Below are 18,800 nucleotides of genomic sequence, written 5' to 3'. Positions count from 1 at the left end.
CTAATCACAAATTTCAAATGAGCAAGAGACAACGATCTTAATTATATTTATACATCACTATATATGATAACTCAATGTTACCCCGTAGTTGCTTGGACCATTGAATACCTGAAGCAGTCAAAAAATTACTTGAGTCTACTACTTAATCACCTATCACAATATGTATAAAAACCATCATGATTTTCAGCAAAGAAAATGCATCAATCCATACAGGGCCAGAGGAATTAATAAAATTTGAGCTGGTTAGAAACCTGTCTTAAAAGTTATCAAAACGATTCACCTAATTATTAAGATGTCACTCCTTGAATCAAGCACTGAATGCAGCACAGAACCATGATGTGTTGAGACATCATATCACATCAACATGGTAAATGTTTTCATTGCTTTCATAGCTCCTTAGCTTCATCATATCATATCAAATTTGTAAGTGTTTTCATAGCATTGGACTTCATTCACATATGCATTTGGCATTGATCATGGTGTTTGCTGCAGCTATAATACACAATTATGGAAAATTTTTGACTAGATAGAATCTTGCTGACAGTAAAGGGTATACATCTCCAAGATGGCAGCAGAAAGTTATTTGAAGGCAACACAAAAGAGGAACTAAGCGAGTGATTGACTAAGGATGAACAACAGTGGAAAAATATGACTGACAGGAAACACCAGACACCAATTTCTTGAAGGTATTTTTTCACAAGCCAAAACACTATTACCTCCTTTCCCTCTGGCATTGCTGTCCAAATTTGAATGTACTGTTGGGCTCTGGTGAAGAAAGCCAATAAGGTTTCATCATATCAGAACAAAGATGATTAATGATACAAAGGGCACTAATATTGGCACACACAAAGGCGCTAAACTGACTACATGTTCCGTGCATTGATATCAAATAACTTGGCTCATTAAATGCATTGATAATATCAATCACCACCTACACCCTGATTGATTCGGTCAAAAATGGTTAGTAATAATTTGTGGAAACTCCAAACTCGCATATGTACAGTTTAGAAAGCTTTCATAAGCACCCTTGCCATGAGTTGTACTAACGGTTTGCTCAAGTCTTCTTTTGCTTGCCCTTCATTTTTGTTTTGATCCTCATTTTTGCAAAGAGCGTCTCCAATGTATTAGCAAAATTTCCCAATGCCATAATAAGCAATAAAATGCCACAGCCAATGACCTGCACAAGTTTTGAATCCGACTTGAGTCTCAATATTAAACATTAACAATGCAAAATTCTCTCACCTTACCTGCCACTCAGAGCCCTTGTCTTTAAAGGCTGTTGACAGGAGGAGGAAACCGAGATATCCTTGGGACAACTGCATGCAAGACACCAACCTTAAGATCAATAGTTTCCCATCAAAGGAGCATCACATAGTTAACACCTGTGCTGACTTTGAGTAATGTTTATGTTTTAAGATCAAATGGGTTTTGATAGCATCAGGGAAGGTCACAAATATTGGATGGCCATGCCCAAGCAATATATAGGCAGGACCAAATTCAAAATGATCAGGTGTTATTGGAAAGTGAGCATGGACTACACGTTCGATATTCAGGACCATATGACCTCAAATTATTTACAGGATGAGAGGGTGGCCATCCCCAAATAACAGGGACAGGCAGGACCAATTTCCCATGATAATCAAGTATTTGAAAATGGGCATGATGCTTAGATCCAAGAGGCAGTATGTACTATGCATGTGGATCTGAGGAGTCAAAGCACCGCACATCTTTGCAAGGCTGCCATAGAAAGACTGATTTGGGAAATCACACAGGCATGCACACATAGACATGCCATACAGTATGGTCAGAGATAGTAGTGGGAGACAATTTTCTCCTCATGAACTCATGTGGCAAAAAAGTCTCTTTTCACCGAAGAGTTTGGTCCTATGAGAGAAATTCCGACAGAAAGATAGATACACACACACAGGCAACACATAGACACGCAAAAAAGACAAAAGGACAGACAGACAAACAGATACATACACACGTACATAGATAATAGAGACCATCACTGTGATTGAAAGAATATCAGAAACAGTAGCTTTGAACCGATAAGAAACAATAAATTAACATCCTCAAAATCAGGCAACATATCGTGGGATCAGAATATTTGACAGACTCATGGGATTTGATAGAGAGAGACTTCACTCTCAACAGACTTGCAAAGTATACTGAATATGCATCCTGGATGATATCAAAGTATTATTTTGGTTCTGGGTGGAGAGGATGAAAATCCAAGTATCAGCAGGTATGGGACTAAGCACTTCCATAGACTCTATTCTGTGTAAATGTAGCATTAGTTCTATCTCAAAACCAACAGCCAAGTTCCTCTGTGCTCATTACTTGTGTACATGACTGTGCACGTGTGATTTCTGTTACAAAGGGGAATCCCAGATGTCCCCAGGCTGTCAACCGGCCCAATCAAATTTCCAGACAGTGGAAAGGTCTACCAGGCATCCATGATTGCTCTCAAAAGCCAAAAACACAGACTGTCCAGCCATGGCAGCATGGCATCGCTGTATGTCCTACTGCTGTCCTGATGTGCAGTAACTCTGGACACAGGAAGTCCTTAGATATCCCCAAATACAAGACCCTTGAGATGGAAGGGGCTGTCCCACCAAACATGACGTTTAGGGCAGCTGAAAGGGTGTCCCATCTCACACAGGGTGTGGGCAACACTGTGAGGAGAGAAGGGTGATGGCTGCAGTGAAGAATGAATCGGGGATAAATCAGATGCCCAGAATTGACTCTCTTTACAGACACAGGATGCGGGCAACACTGTTGAGGAGAGAAGGCTGATGGCTGAAGGCTGGCATGAAGAATGAATCAGAGATAATTCAGATGCCTAGAATTGCCTCTATTTACAGACAATTTCTGCTGCATTTGTCCTATTGTTCAAAATTACAGCCATTTATTTTTTGTAAAAAGTAATTAATGCTTTTGGGGCTGTTTTAAGGATATAAAAATAGTGATTAATCTACTGTAATTTGAGATTAGTGTTAACTATAATCAAGTAGCTGAACGCCCCCTCTCAAGCCCAAAAAGGTGCCCGAGGTGATGTGTAAGTCACCCCTCAACCCTCTTTTGTACTTAAAGCCCCACACCCCAAATAAACGTACTTAAAGCCCCACACCCCAAATAAACCAAGGCATCAGACTAAGCATGCCACGAGGGGCAGCACCAAGGCCTACCATGATCATAGATGTGATGGATGTCTTCTTTTGAGTAGCTCAATTGAATGGGTCTTACTATCTCTTACATTTTCCTCATCTATCCTTTTCTTTTCTTTTCATGGCTATGTATGAATAATAAGACTAAAGTATTCTATCCTCCAAAAAAAGAGGTGTACACAAGGCAAGGATGGTGTAAAGAGGTATAGATGAAGAAAATGGGCAAGTAGATGAGGCTATGCCACAATAGTAGTATTTGCCATGACATTACTGCCATAGTATACTTCTAATGATGATGAGAATATGGTTCCAAGTCAGCCACTCTTTGATGAGGTAAAAGGAAGATGCTTGCTTTTGTTGATTCTCTCTAGTTCAGAGTGCTCCATTTCACATTAACACAATGCCAATGCATAGGAGATGCAAGGGGCAATGAAAAGTGTCATGCTCAAACAAAATGGAATGCAAAGTGCAATGGTACCACTTGAGCAATGTCCTCATAGGAAATTGTTCATTTGCCCAAGCGTCCTTTAAGAAGTATGATCATCAACATGCAAACAAAAGGTGATACAAGTACATATCAATCAATGAGAAAGGAAATCAATGTTGGGAATAGAGGCCTCGTGCCTTTTAAATGTGCTCGGGTGTGAACACACCCTTAGCACTTGAACTTACACATATATATCCATCTAAAAACCTAAAGGTACACTATCGTTATTGTACCTACAAACGGGCTCTCTCTCTACTCTGCTCTATCTCACTCTCTCTGACTCTCACTACGCGTAACGACTGTCTGTCTAGATCTTCGTGCCTAACCCATCACTACAAACTGGTATCAGAGCTCCGGTTCAGGTGTTAGTGCCTCTCGAAGTTTGCGAGCAAGTAGGCGAGACAAGTCGAAGGCAAGCTTGTGTGTAGGAGAAACAGCCGTGTTGCCAGTCAACATGTGACTGATGGGAGCTATAGCCTGAATAAGGCAGCAATTCGTAGGCGAGCAGAAAGTGTCGCGAGGCGTGTGACAGGTCGACAGACGAACCAGGCAGCAGTGGTGCAGCAGCTGACGGGCGACCAGCAACTGACGGAAACTGCAGCTGACGAGCCACTCCAGCAAATGGGACAAGAGTATCGGGCAGCAGCTGGCGAGCTGCACACGCGACACGACACGGGTATCAGGCAGCAACCTGCACGGCAGGTCCGTTGACCCACCGTTCAACATTTTTTCTTCTTCAAATTTCCTTTTTTTGAAGTTTTCCTACCGAGGGTTCACACGTGGAGGCACAACATAAATTTCCATGCAATTCAAGCCCAGAAATTTGGCGCTTTTCCCGAATTTGGGGATCTCAACGCAGAATTGGACAATCTGACTCAAAAATTGCAAAGTCGGTGTACATTTGCCTGGGAATTTTGGGGCTTTTCACATTTTAATGAATTTTTTTCAATTTCACTGAAAATTAGTGCACGCAAGACTTGGAAAATTTGGGGATTTGTCTAGATTTGATGCGAGCAAGATGCAACAGTGATATCTATCTCAAAAATTGCAGGAATTTGTGGCATTTTGTCCCCGACATTTGGGGCTTTTCATATACATGCACATATTGAGCTGAAATTTACCCAGTTTCTCGACATTGATACACATTGGACCCCGTGCAATTTGGGGCTTTTGCAGTTTGGGCAAAATTTGTGCAGCATTTGGTCATTTATGTACACGCAGGTTGAATTCCAAGCAATTTGGACATCAACACTTGGTAAAATTTGGGGGTTTTGCTGAAATTGCTCTATTTTGGCAAAATTGGCATGTTCTATGCATAACAGAGAAAATGCAGATGTGTGGTTGATGCTTTGAGCACCAAAAATTTTGGGCCTTTTGACCGTTCGTGTCAAATTTCATGCCTGTGGGTACATGTACAACAGGAATTGCAGCTGAAATTTTGGGATTTCTCATGTAATGTGATGCATATGCCCTTGGAACAGCTGTAATCAATTGCGGAATGTTGTACCACATGGTTTGGTGCTTCTGAAAATTTAATTACAGATCTGAAATCTATCCTTCTGCGTGGTCATTTATTGCTAATTGGTACTTGTTTGTATCTTGTTCATTTGGGTGACAGTTTTGGGCCTGCATTTGCTGTTTTTTGGTCACATTTGAGCTGAAAATCATGGCTAGCAGCAATGACAACAGTAATCTGATGCACATAAAGAAGCTTGAAGTCTCAAACTTTGCAATTTGGCAAAAGCAGTGCAACAATATCCTATTGCAAAAGCAGCAGGCAAAGCCGATCAAAACCCAAATACAGATGATGACATGCATACCTCAATTCTCGATTCACATGCTTCCTTTCATGTCACCCCTCATCGTGAGTGGTTCGCCTATACAAGGGGTCAACATGGTGTAGTCCATCTTGGGGACAACTATACATGTGAGATTGCAAGTATCAGCAGTGTGCAATTACAGTTTCAACATGGCTCTGTCTTTACACTTCAACATGTACAGCATGTACCTCAGCTCAAGAAGAGCTTGATTAGCACAGGGCAGCTAGATGATGATGGTTTTCATACCACCTTTGCTGATGGAAAATTGAAGATTTGTAAGGGATCTAGGATTATTGCCAGAGGTTGCAAGAGTGATACTTTGTATCCACTTCATGTATCTAGTGTGCGTGACCATGTTGTTGCCGTGACCGAGCAACCAAACGTTTCTTTGTGGCATGGCCAGTTGGGACACATGAGTCAAACAGAAATGAAAGTGCTTTCTCGTTTGGGTTACTTGCCTTGTCTTCGTTATGCTGATTTTGAGCATTAAGATCATTGCACTCATGGCAAACATGCACAGAAATCTCACAAAAAGTGTCTTTCATTGAAATCTTCTCCTCTAGAGTTAGTACATTCGGATGTATGTCAAATGCCAGGATTATCTTTAGGGGGGAAAAAATATTTTGTCACCTTTGTCGATGATGCTACACGGAAAGTATAGATTTACCCTATTCGTAGCAAGGATAAAGTGCTTCACAAGTATAAAAAATTCTTGGCATTGGATGAAAATGATACAGATAAGACACTTAAGTGTCTTCGCTTTGACAATGGTAGGGAATATGTGTCCAAGGCCTTTCAAGCATTTTGTGACAGCAAAGGGATAAAGAGGGAGCTCGCTGCCCCTCATAATCCGGCCCGAAATGGAGTTGCAGAGCGTATGAATCGGACCATACAGGATAAGGTCTGTACGATGTTGTCTCGTGCTGTATTACCCCATGGTTTTTAGGTAGGCTGTTATGACAATCGTTCACTTAATTAATCGGTCACCAAACAAGTCTTTTTTTTTTTGGGGGGGGGGGGGGGGATGGATGAGGGGAGTTCCCCAAGAAAAGTGGTCAAGCAAGCCACCTTCATATGCTCATCTGAAAGTGTTTGGCTGCAAGGCTTTTGTGCACATTTGTAAAGAAAAACACAGCAAACTTGAGCCAAAGTCTTGTAAATGCATTTTCCTAGGATATGGTGACAAAGGTGGCGGAATAAATAGGCATAAAATAACGCCCAAAGCAAATCACAATGGCCAACTCTATAGAGCCCAACAAATGATATCGACCAAAAATAATAATCCCAAGGCGACCACACTCTGGCCCAAGAAAATTGGCACCTAAAAAGAAATGCATAGAAATATGCCCAACCCACAATGCATGCACAAATTCACTCATAAGTTGACTAATCTGCTAACACCCTGTCTCAAACCATGGGTGAGCTGATACAATGAAATGACTCATCACACTCCATACAACAAAGACCTTAAAAATAAGACCATGGATATCCAAGAAGCCAAGCTAACATCAAGATGCCTCGGAGAGAACCTGATGTCAATGTCGATCATATTAGCTTCGAGAAATAGAGAAGAATCATAGCAGCTCCCTATGTCTATCAACAATGCCTCACAATACCATACATCACCATCCTATCAACAAAGCCTCAGAGCATATGTGACCATGGATTCCTCGCCTTCGGCCAAACCACCAAAGTGTCTCCTCGTCTGAGTCTTGATTAGAAGCCAATTCCACTTTCTATCAAAAAGCAACCCATCATGAGCCTAGAAGTCAATCTCAGCTCAAGGATTTTAAAACTCACCAAACTTTAGCCAATGTAGAAGGAAAGTCCCTCTCTGGATCCTTTGCACCCATATACCTATATAGATAAGGCTCATCTATCCCGCCTCACCAACCTCACTCTCTCGTTGTGGAGAGTCCTGAGAGATGACTGCATCACTTGCACTCGAAAGTAGCAAGAGGAGGAATAGCCAACCCTTCCTCTTTTGTAAGAAAGATGACCCCTTATGCGCCTTGGCCTTCGCCTTGGTTCAAGAATCTAAGTTAGAGTCAAAGGAGAATGAGGATGACTCACTAGGCGAGTCCATATCCTACTTCTTCTTCTTCTTCTCCTTCCTCTTCAAAGCAGCTAACTTCTTACAATCCTTGTGCAAATGTCAATTCTTATCACAATCATAGCACTGGCTCTTCAGCTTCTTCTTATTACCCCTATCTGGAGCTGCAAAGGCCTTGTTATATCCTTGGACATCCAAATGGACAATAGTAGCATTGGTCACAATGGTCATGAAATGACTTAGTGCAAATGCAATATGAGTACTATCAATTTCTAATCTTGCCTTTTGAATTAACTAATGCTTCCACAACTTTCCAATAGATGATGAATGATTTGTTTCATCCGTACCTTGTAAAGTGGATAATCGTTTTTCTCAACGTCATATTTATTTATAGTAAGTTGTTGAAGGAGCATGCAAACCATTTGCATATCATCTTTATATCTCCTAAGACGAGAGCAACTGTTCGCAAAACCATCCAAGTGAAAAATTTTCCCACGAAGATATTATATCTTAGACATATCATCTAGATTGATGCCATTCGAATTGATCATTAAAAAAATCGAGTAGTATATCCTTGAATATCCAAATGGGCACTAGTAGTATCTATCATAGTGATCATGAAGTGACTTCATGTGAATGCACTAAGGATACTTAAAAGGTTAGTGTAGCCAAGTCTTATTTATATGAAAAAAGCCCTATTGCTCACATTCATTGTGTGATCACCCTCTTGGAGTCTTGGCCTATTGATCAACACATCCATACATCGAAATAGTGTGGGTTAATGATATGGGACACTAATCCTTCATATGTGGTCATGACCTAGAGTGCTAATAGCTTCCAAGCTCAAGGGTAAGCCCATTTAGCTCTATGGCTAGAAGATGAGTCTAATGTCCACTCCCTTATATTAGTGAATGTGGCTTGTGTCGTATCTCCTTTGAGAACATTTCATGTCTCATCATGGCAACCAGTTGTACCGAGATGGAAGCTTCTATTGTAATCTCATTGAAGTTGATAGGATCCCAATCATCTAGAACAGATGTTGGAGGTTGGGGCCACTCAATAGCTCTTGAAACAACGTACCATAATCGCTTTTGCATAAACCATGCTTTCATGACAGCACTCGATGTGAGATAATCATGGTGATGAAGTTTATCATCAGCAAAGCAATAGGGAGGTGCCATTTGGAGAGGAGAGGAGAGGAGAGGAGAGGAGAGAGACAATAGAATAGAATCAAGAGAGAGTACAGCCAAAATACAACACACATTGCACTAGTATAAGGTCATACACAATGTAAAACACAAAATCTGATTAGGAAAATATGACAACTATTGAAGAAAGACAAAATCTGATCAAATACAAATCAAAAAGGATGATTACAATCAACAACTACAAGATGGACCCAAAAACACAATCACCCACCTTGAAAACACAGCAAAGACTGAAAACGCCCTGAAAACACAGTTGTCCAGCTTGCAGACAGAGCAAAGACTGAAAACACAGGGTCAGTTCAGAGAACACAGGCTGATTATGCAGAAAACACAGCATAAACTGTAGAAGACAAGTTGCAAACTGCCTGGGAGGGGGTAAACGCTGAAAAGGCAGGCAGCGGTAGTAAAAATGCAGATTACTGAGGCTGAAAACACACCGATTGGGAGAAGCAGCAGGTTGCCTGGTCAGTAAAAAGGCTGGAAAAGGTGATCAGCAGCAATGGGCAGACCTGCAACAGCAGAGAGCAGCATGCCATGACCTAACACAAATGTCTAATACCATGTCAGAAATGGGTGCAGCCATGGAAGTGTAAAAGAATGCTGTAATAAACTGTGCAACACGAGGAGAAATAGAAGAACAAAGGAACATTGCAAAGAGAAAACTCAAAGACGCGCTCGAGAGATGGAATCCGTATTGAGTCACGGGCTGAGTGGGCACGATCATGGGCTCCCTCTCTCTAACAGGGCATGCTCTAGAAGACTCCAAGTTAATGAATCACTGAGGAGGAGGGACCCTGAATAAATAGGCATAAAATAATATCCAAACCAAATCAGGTTGGCGAGCTCTGTAGAGCCCAGAAAATAAAGTCAGCCGGTCAAAATAATCCCAAGCGGCCACACTCTGAACCAAGAAAATCAGTGCCTAAAAAGAAATGCACATAAGAAATGTGCCCAACCCACAATGCATGCACAAACTCACTCATGAGCTAACTAATCTACTAACACTTCAAGCATCCATATGATAAGCAAGACATTTGCCGCATGCTAGGAACAAAGGTCTTCAAATGACGAATACTCCAATCAATAAATGAATAAACACATCTGTTGAATATGATCCACCAGGGCCTATAAGCCTCCATGTCTTGAGGATCGGGGATGAGGTGAACTGAGACCGGTATCTAAGATGCCAAGAACCCGCCAAGAACAGCTTCAAGAGTGTGTCATACTCACCATGTATCTCAAAACACAGGTCGAATCAGCACGTGTGATGATGACATCAGCTGAGTAAAGGCAGCTGTATGGACTCCAAAACACACTCTGGAGCAGTCGGACTGATGATGACAGGAAGCAGCAGTAGTCACAATGAAGGGCGCCAGCAGTCAAGAGCTCCAGATGATCACAGCAATTTTGGCAGAGCACCTGGCAGCAGGCTGTAATAATGATGGCAGCTGAATGGTGACCAGCAGCAGCTTCGGATGGGATGCAGGGCAGTAGTGTGAGTAGAGAAAGCTGATGGCTGAAGGGTGAAGGATAAACAGGGTGCCAACAACTGCCTCTATTTATAGAGGATTTTCAGGAATGTGTCCTCTATCCAAATAAAGCCATTTATTTTTGGCAATAAGCAATCAATGTGTTTTGAGGCTGTCTTAAGGACATATAAACAAGGATTAATACAATGTAGTTTGAGACTACTGCTAACCCTAATTTTAGTGGCCTAAAACACTTCAATTTTGCTATGTTTTTGTGTGAGAGTCAGAGGAGGGGGAAATACCAGGTTTCAACCACTATCCACACCTTAGTTCTACTATATTGTGTAAGAGTAAGTGAGAAAACAGGGTTCCAACCACTTCATCAACCTTATGATGAAGGTAGCATGAACCATCAGTACCAATTATGTACAAGTTGAGAGATGGGGTTGAAGTACTATATGTCCGGATTGATAGTTGAATATATTGTGATACAAGAGTTAATAACACTGTTTCTTTTGAACGGAACTTGGGCACTTAGCATTGTTCACATAATTGAGTTCTGAGATCATGCATAATCCTTTAATGTGCTGCCTGAGCCATTTTCAGAATTTTAGCAATCGTCACCCAACATTCTTGTCTCCAAGATTGTCACCCATCCCTTAGAGCTAGATTCAGCTTTCATTTTATAGAGAGGCAGTCTGTTTATCACTAATCATACATCTTAAAAGAAATGAGAAGGATCTTGACCATGATAATGAAATGGCTTCTTTAGCCAGGCCCTTATTTTTCAGGAACCTTCATTTTTCCTTTTGCTGAAAAAAATATTAAAATTTGAACCCGATTGTTAATCCATACCTGCAGTATAAAAAGAAGAGGATAGAGAAGCCAAAGTTGGCCTATAACACCTGCTGTCTCTCCCCACACAACATCCATTCTTCCAGCCTGTGCATCAGCAAGTAAAATGAGGTGCACGTCAAAGTTCAACCGTCTAACCCTAAAATTAAAACATCATATGCATGCACATAAGAAAGAATATGCAGATAAAACAATGAGACACACTGCAGGCAAGCAACATGAAAGCATCCTAGTAGATAATACAACATCGACTATGTAAACCAGCAATTAAAACAAGGTAACAAATAACTAATTTCTCTAAGAAAATCATAATGTTTGCATTGTTGAGGCACTTTGACATGAATGCATTAACCTCATCCAACTCTAACCACTCCAATATACAAATCTGAAACAATTAAATATCACCGGTGAGTCAGTGGCAAGCATCAGTCTGTCAAATGCATGTTTCTGTCACAAGAACTGCATCAACCAAGCATATGTATACGGAGACCCAAAAACATGAAATTGTAGTGACCTCATGAATTATGCAGATCCTAACTGTACATTTTACATGCATTAGGATGCCTAATTAGTAATCTTATTTTGTATATCCCGTCCTGACTCCCTACTTTAGACTCCCAAACCCGTAGGTTGCACAATATGCTTAAGGAGCCACTCCCACCCTCCCTTTATTGAACGGTAAGATGACCAGCCCTATCTCACCCAAAGTTTGTTCCAGCAACTTGCACTTTGGGATACGGGAGGCTCATTGCATCTAGTTTGTTCCAGCAACTTGCACTTTGGGGCATGGGAGGCTCATTGCATCATAGTTTAAAGAAGTACTAACTCTTTAACCATTGTCATGGCTCGAAAATGAGCCATGGACGCTCAAGCTGATACATCTCACACTACGATCATAGTCCTTGAGACCAGCCATATTGTCATACATGATCAAGTACAAACTAAGTAAGCCACTCCTCTATATTAAAAAATCCCAATCAGAAGCGTCACTACATCCCCTCTAACCCCTATCACATAGCTAAGAGATATATGTGAGATCAAAATAAAATACAATGTCACGAAACACCTGCAGCAAACTCGATCGATCAAGGAGAACAAATATGCAGCAAAGTAGCTGCTGAAGATCCAAGACCCAATCAGCATGGGAAAGCTGCCCAACCTCTCTGTGGTCCCAAAGACCTATTTCTGTCCCACCTAAAAAAAATACAAGCTATCAGAAAAAAATGTCAAGACAACATGGGGCTGTCTGCAAGTGAAGAAGTGTGGCAATGGCTTTTTTGTGAATGGTGAAAACCATGACTCATTCAAAACAGGAGCAGTTGTCAAAAACACAGAATAAGTCTACCCAAGGAAAGACACCACCCATGAACCATCAAGAGCCCCCAATCAGTATGGCAACTCTGTCATTGGCAGAACTGCAGTTCTGCACCCCCGCAAATATACACAAGGAAATAGGCTCAATGGGACAACTGGCTGGATGGTAGTCCAGGCAAGTTCTGCAACCCCCCGCCCCCAAATATACACAAGGAAATAGGCTTAATGGGATGACTGCATGGATGGTAGTCCAAGTTGAAAACTCAAAGGTAGAAGATCATGCTGCTACAGCAGTAAAAGACGCAAATGTCTGGCCCTCCCAGAATGCCAAACATATCACCTTGGTTGCTGCCCGTTGTGTCCTACCTAACAACAGACTGCAAAAAAAACACAGGTGATTCCCAGAATATCTAATAACCAGGCTTAGCACCATTGTTTCAAACCACTTCAAACAGCAAAATGGTGTTTGTGATCATGGCATTGGCAAAAAGGTTTCTCGTGGATTTGTCTATCTTGGACTGAAAATGAGTATTGCTGCTCATGGATTTGTCTATCTCAACCATACAATTAGTAATGTTTAGCATCACTGCATCAGTAAACGTGTTTCTCATGAATTTGTCTACCTTGAAGTCAATATTTCTTGTTGGCTTTGAAAGGGGTTATACAACAAAAATTCTCACACATCTCTTGTCAACATTTTATGGAAGTACAAGCAATATAAGATTGTTTGATTGATAAGAAAAAGAATTTTGTTAGTCTCAGGAGTGTTCTATTCAAAGTTGGCTATTTCATTGTTAAAATTTAACAAAGACTAATTGAGTAACATCATGGCAAGGTCTTCCATATTAAAACTTAACAAAATACTGATGTCCCAAGAGGTTGCTAAAAAAGCCTGGGCAAGTTATCAAGGCACACTTGCAACTTATCATCCAACATGAGATGAGGATGAAAACAGTACAAAGCATGATCAAAACCCTTCTTAAGGAGACCATCAAAGTATGATTCATGCCAAAGTTAATTGGCAAACAATGAGCACACTTTCGCATGTCAAAAGAATGAAAGAACAGAAGCAATCAAACTCTGCACATGAAGAGCACCTTCCCAAGTGCAATTCGTGTATAAAGTCGCTGTCTTTGATACCGATTTTGAAGAAGCATAGCAACTCCTTGCATAACTGCCCATACAAGGAAGAAGCAAACTCCATGCTGTCCTTGTAGATCAGATAATACAAGCCATTTAGCACAACTTCATACATCAAACAAGTCCACCCATCACATAATTAAATAAAAAGAGCAAAAAACATTTGAACAGCAAGACCTGCTTTTTTTCACAATGTGGAAGCTGCCCTTTGAAATCCCATGTCAAAGCTATCACAGCCATCAACATTGCGAAGTAGTGGTGATACACCCACCTGCAAAAAGTAGCACCTTTCATGTTTTTACAAGCATATGGAATAAGTATCCACTAAAATCATCTTACTAGCAAACACTTTTTATGGCAAGGAGAAAAGCCAACACTTCATTTACAGATCAACACTGGTAAATGTAACACTCAACAAGGTACTAATACATGATTAGAAATCAGATATGTACCATATTTATGACAATACACATACAAGAATCTCAAGGTGTTAAACCTGGTAAATACAACACTCAACAAGGTACTAATACATGATTAGAAATCAGATATGTACCATATTTATAACATACATATACAAGACTCTCAAAGGTACTAATACATGATTAGATATGTACCATATTTATAACAATACATATACAAGACTCTCAAGGTGTTAAACCTGGTAAATATAACACTCAACAAGGTACTAATACATGATTAGAAATCAGATATGTACCATATTTATAAGAACACTTACAAGACTCTCAAGGTGTTAAAATTTTTCAAACACTCCGGGTGTTAAAATTTTTCAAACACTCCAGATGAATTTTCCACCATGCTGCTTAGTTTAAATAAAATCATTGCGTTTCACTCACAAAAATGCTACTTGTGCAAGCAAAGTCTTGTTAAGAACCTCGTGGCTTAGCCATGGGCAGATCCAACCATGATCACATCACACAAGTTTTTGACATTCGTTTTAATCTCCTCTACCAATGGACATCCACAATATTTTGACTATTCTAACACAAAGTAAAGTTGTAAGCACTTCATGTCTAGTACCATACTCTCCAAGTTCAAGAGGAAATATCAACAAGCAAGATTACTTCATAAATGTTCTGAACAACTCGCATCGGCCTTCACTTTTAGGATTCATATCAAATCAACAGGCAGACTATGTCAATCTGATTAACTGCTTGTTCTGACTCTAAAAATTCATACATGACCCACGCTACTTGTGTGGAACCATTTGAGACAAAAGACTTTGGGATATGAAGATTCAAGGGGACCAGGACAATTCTGGAGACTTTCATGGAGGGAGTACCCCCATAGTGGACTCATACAGACACCTCTGGATTGGTCTCTTTATCAAAGGTGACATTCTTCTTGGAATGGTCGCCACCAATAGACAGAGTGCTTACTTTTTCAGGGAAGGAGGATAGCATACTCACACGAAAAGATTTGGACAAGTTGAAGTTCACAGGCTGCTCTCGACATAGGATTAGTTACTTGCATGAAGCCATTTAATACAATCCACTTAAACATTTACATGTACCAATAAGATGAATTTTTCAAGTCACTTGGCTGACAAAGTTTGACATGACAATACACAACGTCTAACATATCAACAAATTCAAAGAGGACATATCAACAAATCCACTCAATCACAAAGGCACACTTCATGCATCACTACACAATTCAGTTTGGCAGCAGTTTTGAAGTACTAGCTTTCTCATACCATGGTCGTATGTCACTCCCATTAATCCTCAAAATGTTCTCCCGCAAGGCTAGACTGGTGTAGAAAAACAATAGCCAAGCCTGCCCACAACAACCATTCAGGCACAACTATATATGGGTAGGAACAAGCACGTGGCTACAGCCAAACACATACCTGGTAGGCTTGAACAGGCAAAGCAGGAAAACAGCCTTTCCAAAGCCAATTCTTTAGGAACAGCAGGATTGATGGGAACAACAAGAATAAAATTGCCGTCCTATCCTGAACCAACAGAACCCCAATTTGTTTAGGCAACATTGTTTCCATCTTTCAACAGCAGAGGCCTAATGTCAAAAGAAAGCTTCACCTGGGGATGGGTTTAAAATACAAGCATGGACACTCAAGTCTTCAATTAAAGTGCATTGTCTTGCCTAAAGCCCAAAAATAGACAACGTGATTCAATCATGCAGTCCATCTCAAGAATTTCACACCACTGCAAGATCATCCTACTGCCAATATGAACACTACAACCCAAAAATAGCCAACACAATTGAATCATGCAGTCCATCTCAAGAATTTCATACCACTGCAAGGTCATCCTACTGCCACTATGAACATTACAACCATTCTTTTGCACACTTGAGCCTTGGAAAAGCCTTACCCGGTAGGCATTATACTCTTCCTTTACTTTAAAACGAACATCATTCCGAGCTGCCTTCACATTGACAGGTCCTAGCAGCATCCTGAGAAATAGACCTACAAAACTCATGTAGGTTAGAGATTTAGCCTCACACGTCCCTTTTAGTTAACATGCATGGAAAATGAATCGCCAGATATTATACCATTGTATTTGTGAGGAAGAAGAGCCCCTACATCCCCCTCACATATCATCCAATGCGCTCTGTCAATATCCTCCAACAGCTGTCCAAAGAACATTTGCATGCCATGGTAAGGCAAAATGCACGAAAGGAGTCAAACGTGTACATTATCCAACTAGTAACAACTATCAGGGAGGTTTTGTGATGCTTGATCCAAAAAATTGTAAGGGAAACGCCTCCTGGATCAACCAATAAGCTAACATGTTATTGAACATTGTTCAATGACGAGACATGCAATCAATTCGATTCATGATCTAGAAAGTCAGTACAGAAGAATCTGGTACATTATCCAACTAGTAGCAACTATGAGGGAGACTTTGTAATGCATGATCCAAAAAATTGGAAAAGAACCGCCTCCTGAATCAACCAATGAGCTAGCACACTATTGAACAATGTTTAATGACAAGGCATGAAATCAATTCGATGCGTGATCTAGAAAGTCAGTGCAGAAGAATCTGCTCAACTGATAAGCTCGGCCTGTCATTCAATAGGCCGAGGCCCTCTCACTCGATAAACTTGAGGCGTGATATGGCAAAGCTACCACGCTAGCTAATAAGGTCAAATGGCAATGCTCATTGAAAACACAGCAATCACCAGGTAAGGCAAACTCTGAACAGATGTGAGAAGCAGATGAATCGACCTTCTCTGCTGCTGGTGAAGGAATCTCGTCTTTCTCCATTGCAGCAAACGCCTCTGAACGCAGTCGCTTCAACTCTTTCTCAAGCGAGAGGGCTTGCTGGCTAAGCGCTTGCTCTTCATTTCGGAGCCGTGTGCTGAGGGCCGAGCCTGCACCTTGTAATGCTTTTGATTGCTGCAGAAGAGCCGAAACCTGCTTGATGAGCTGATCGCCATTACATCCAGAGCTCAGTCCTTCATCTCGGGCACCATCATCAGCACTTGAATACCTTTCAGGATCCGCAGGCCGATCCGCTAATTCTCCGTTCATGTCTTTTGCTCTAGATGAAGAAAGAGAAGGAAGAGCGCACAAACATGTCTTGGGGAGGTACGGAGGCTCTCCTTTCAGAATTGATGGAAACGTTTGCAGAGAGAGGCCCGCCTGGAAGGTTAATGTTTTCCTTACGGATAAGGAAATGGCTGAGAGGAGATTGGATCGTTCTCTCCAAGGTAACTACTGGCACGTCGCGTAAGCCAGGTTAGGGTTTGGCTGAGGTGCGATCGGGCATGCATCCATCATACATGCTGCTACGTCTTTGTCTCTGGCTTTATTTAGGGTTGAGGCAAGCATTGATCTCTTCTTGGGGAACGTGCTGATAACGCAGGTGTGAGTCGTGACTTGTCCTGTGCTTTGGACAACTGACTGGTGTCACAAAATGAAATGTCAGGATCGAATTATAAGCCCCATAAAAAAACAACCAGAAAAAAAACAAAAAAGTGGGATACACCTCAGAAGATTGCTGTAGCCACTCAGGTCCCGTGAATCATAAACATCTCAGGTAACCTACCATTTTTAGATGCCTCGAGAATTCCAATGTCACATTTTTCTCCACCTTTCCTCACCACCGTTACATCATTTGCCCAATCTTAGAGCCTGCCACACATCTAACGTTGTACACTGTTGTGTAAGTCGATGTTGCACTACCAATAGATGACTTGTTGGAAGGATTATTGTGTGGGTTGCATACACTCCTCTTCAAATCCTTTCTGAGCACCTCGACATGTCAATCACCATCACATCAACTCAACAAGTCTACCCCATCAAATTTTAATGAAATATAGCCATAAGGGTTTGCATTTTCTTTAAAAAGTAAGTCAATCTTGATTTTCCATGCAAGTAATATTTGTTCCTTATACTAATAGTTAACGGTACAATTGGAGCCATTGCATGTTGTTGTCTAGTACCATTGGCAACAAGCAATCGATCGATCAAACAAACATCCAAACATCCCAAAATTTGTCAAAAGTTATGAAACACACAAAGTCTATTCAAAGATATGGCATATTACTGGTGTGAGGGGTTTTTTGTGCATTTGAAAAGGGTTCATGTGAGACCCCTGCAATTAAGTTTCTGACGTCTTTCAATATTTAGTAAATAGAGTTAGTAATAAAAGCAACCAAAGTGCGATAAAGCACAATTGTTGCCTCAGAAATGCTAAGTAAAGGTCTTGACATTATTGAATAGCCTTTTTTTTAACTTGATGTTTATTTGAGTTGGTTGGAGCCCAATGCCTAGAGAGCCTTTAATTCTAAGGTTTACATCACTCATGGGTGTTACACCACAAAGCCACCCAAGGCATCACCTTTGCCAAAGCCAAAATGATAATGCAATATAGATGTCCTTTTGCCTCTTAAGCACCCATCTCTTTATGAGCACTTCAGACGTGCATTCTAGGACATAGCATTTCCAAGCTAGATGTGGAGGAATGTGATTGATTTGACCAAGAAAGGATGTAAACTAGTAGCTTGAACCACAGATAGTAGGAGTCAGCTATTTTGCCTCGTATTTTTCTTATTATAGTAACCAAAGGTTTCTATGATAAGAATATTAATAGATAATTGAGAAATGAAAATTCAATACTAGTTTATAAATGATTATTTGTGAATTTTTCATTCAAGAACTTAGGATTGTAAAATGACATTTTGCTATCGAACGAGCCACCAAAATTATTATGAGCCTAGCCAACAATTACCAAACCTAATTTCAAATGTCCCCTCAAAAAGCCAAATCTATCTATTAAATGCTTTTGTCACAATGCTC

At 40.7% G+C, this 18,800-nt stretch overlaps 1 protein-coding gene and 1 long non-coding RNA gene across 9 annotated transcripts; both read right to left on the bottom strand.

Moving 5' to 3' along the window:
- Positions 1 to 354: 354 nt before the first annotated feature.
- Positions 355 to 17,402, bottom strand: LOC148018759 (uncharacterized). 8 transcript variants are annotated; one of them, XR_015695019.1, is made up of 11 exons: positions 16,725 to 17,402; positions 16,049 to 16,127; positions 15,868 to 15,962; positions 15,384 to 15,488; positions 15,231 to 15,310; positions 13,694 to 13,787; positions 13,474 to 13,581; positions 11,063 to 11,149; positions 1,243 to 1,316; positions 1,026 to 1,177; positions 355 to 938 (listed from the first exon to the last, which is right to left on the bottom strand). XR_015695019.1 is itself a non-coding variant. In XM_087701060.1 (11 exons), exons 1-10 carry the CDS (start codon positions 17,028 to 17,030, stop codon positions 1,096 to 1,098), a joined length of 1,110 nt encoding a protein of 369 aa, XP_087557186.1. In that variant the 5' UTR covers positions 17,031 to 17,402; the 3' UTR covers positions 355 to 938; positions 1,048 to 1,095. The 8 variants fall into 8 exon arrangements, 4 of the variants coding, with proteins under 4 accessions (XP_087557186.1, XP_087557187.1, XP_087557185.1 ...); XR_015695020.1 differs by having other exon boundaries at positions 355 to 765; XR_015695018.1 differs by having other exon boundaries at positions 1,032 to 1,177.
- On the bottom strand, positions 3,116 to 11,052 carry LOC148018760 (uncharacterized). Its single transcript, XR_015695022.1, has 2 exons — positions 9,176 to 11,052; positions 3,116 to 9,018 (listed from the first exon to the last, which is right to left on the bottom strand). It is a non-coding gene; the product is annotated as an uncharacterized LOC148018760 (long non-coding RNA).
- Positions 17,403 to 18,800: the final 1,398 nt, after the last annotated feature.

This window comes from Lygodium microphyllum, chromosome 20, assembly GCF_053477565.2.
Source record: "Lygodium microphyllum isolate KBCC chromosome 20, Lygodium_microphyllum_v1.1.10, whole genome shotgun sequence".
Lineage (NCBI taxonomy): Eukaryota > Viridiplantae > Streptophyta > Polypodiopsida > Schizaeales > Lygodiaceae > Lygodium > Lygodium microphyllum.
This window is presented reverse-complemented; position numbering and strand designations above follow the sequence as displayed.

Excerpts from the sequence above, each read along its gene's own strand:
- LOC148018759 (XM_087701058.1), bottom strand. The coding sequence starts at position 17,030 with ATGAACGGAGAATTAGCGGATCGGCCTGCGGATCCTGAAAGGTATTCA. Across the intron at positions 15,311-15,383 it reads TGCCTGTTCAAGCCTACCAG|GCTTGGCTATTGTTTTTCTA; the intron begins GTATGTGTTTGG and ends TGTTGTGGGCAG. Across the intron at positions 13,788-15,230 it reads GGGAGTGACATACGACCATG|GTGGGTGTATCACCACTACT; the intron begins GTATGAGAAAGC and ends TACTTTTTGCAG.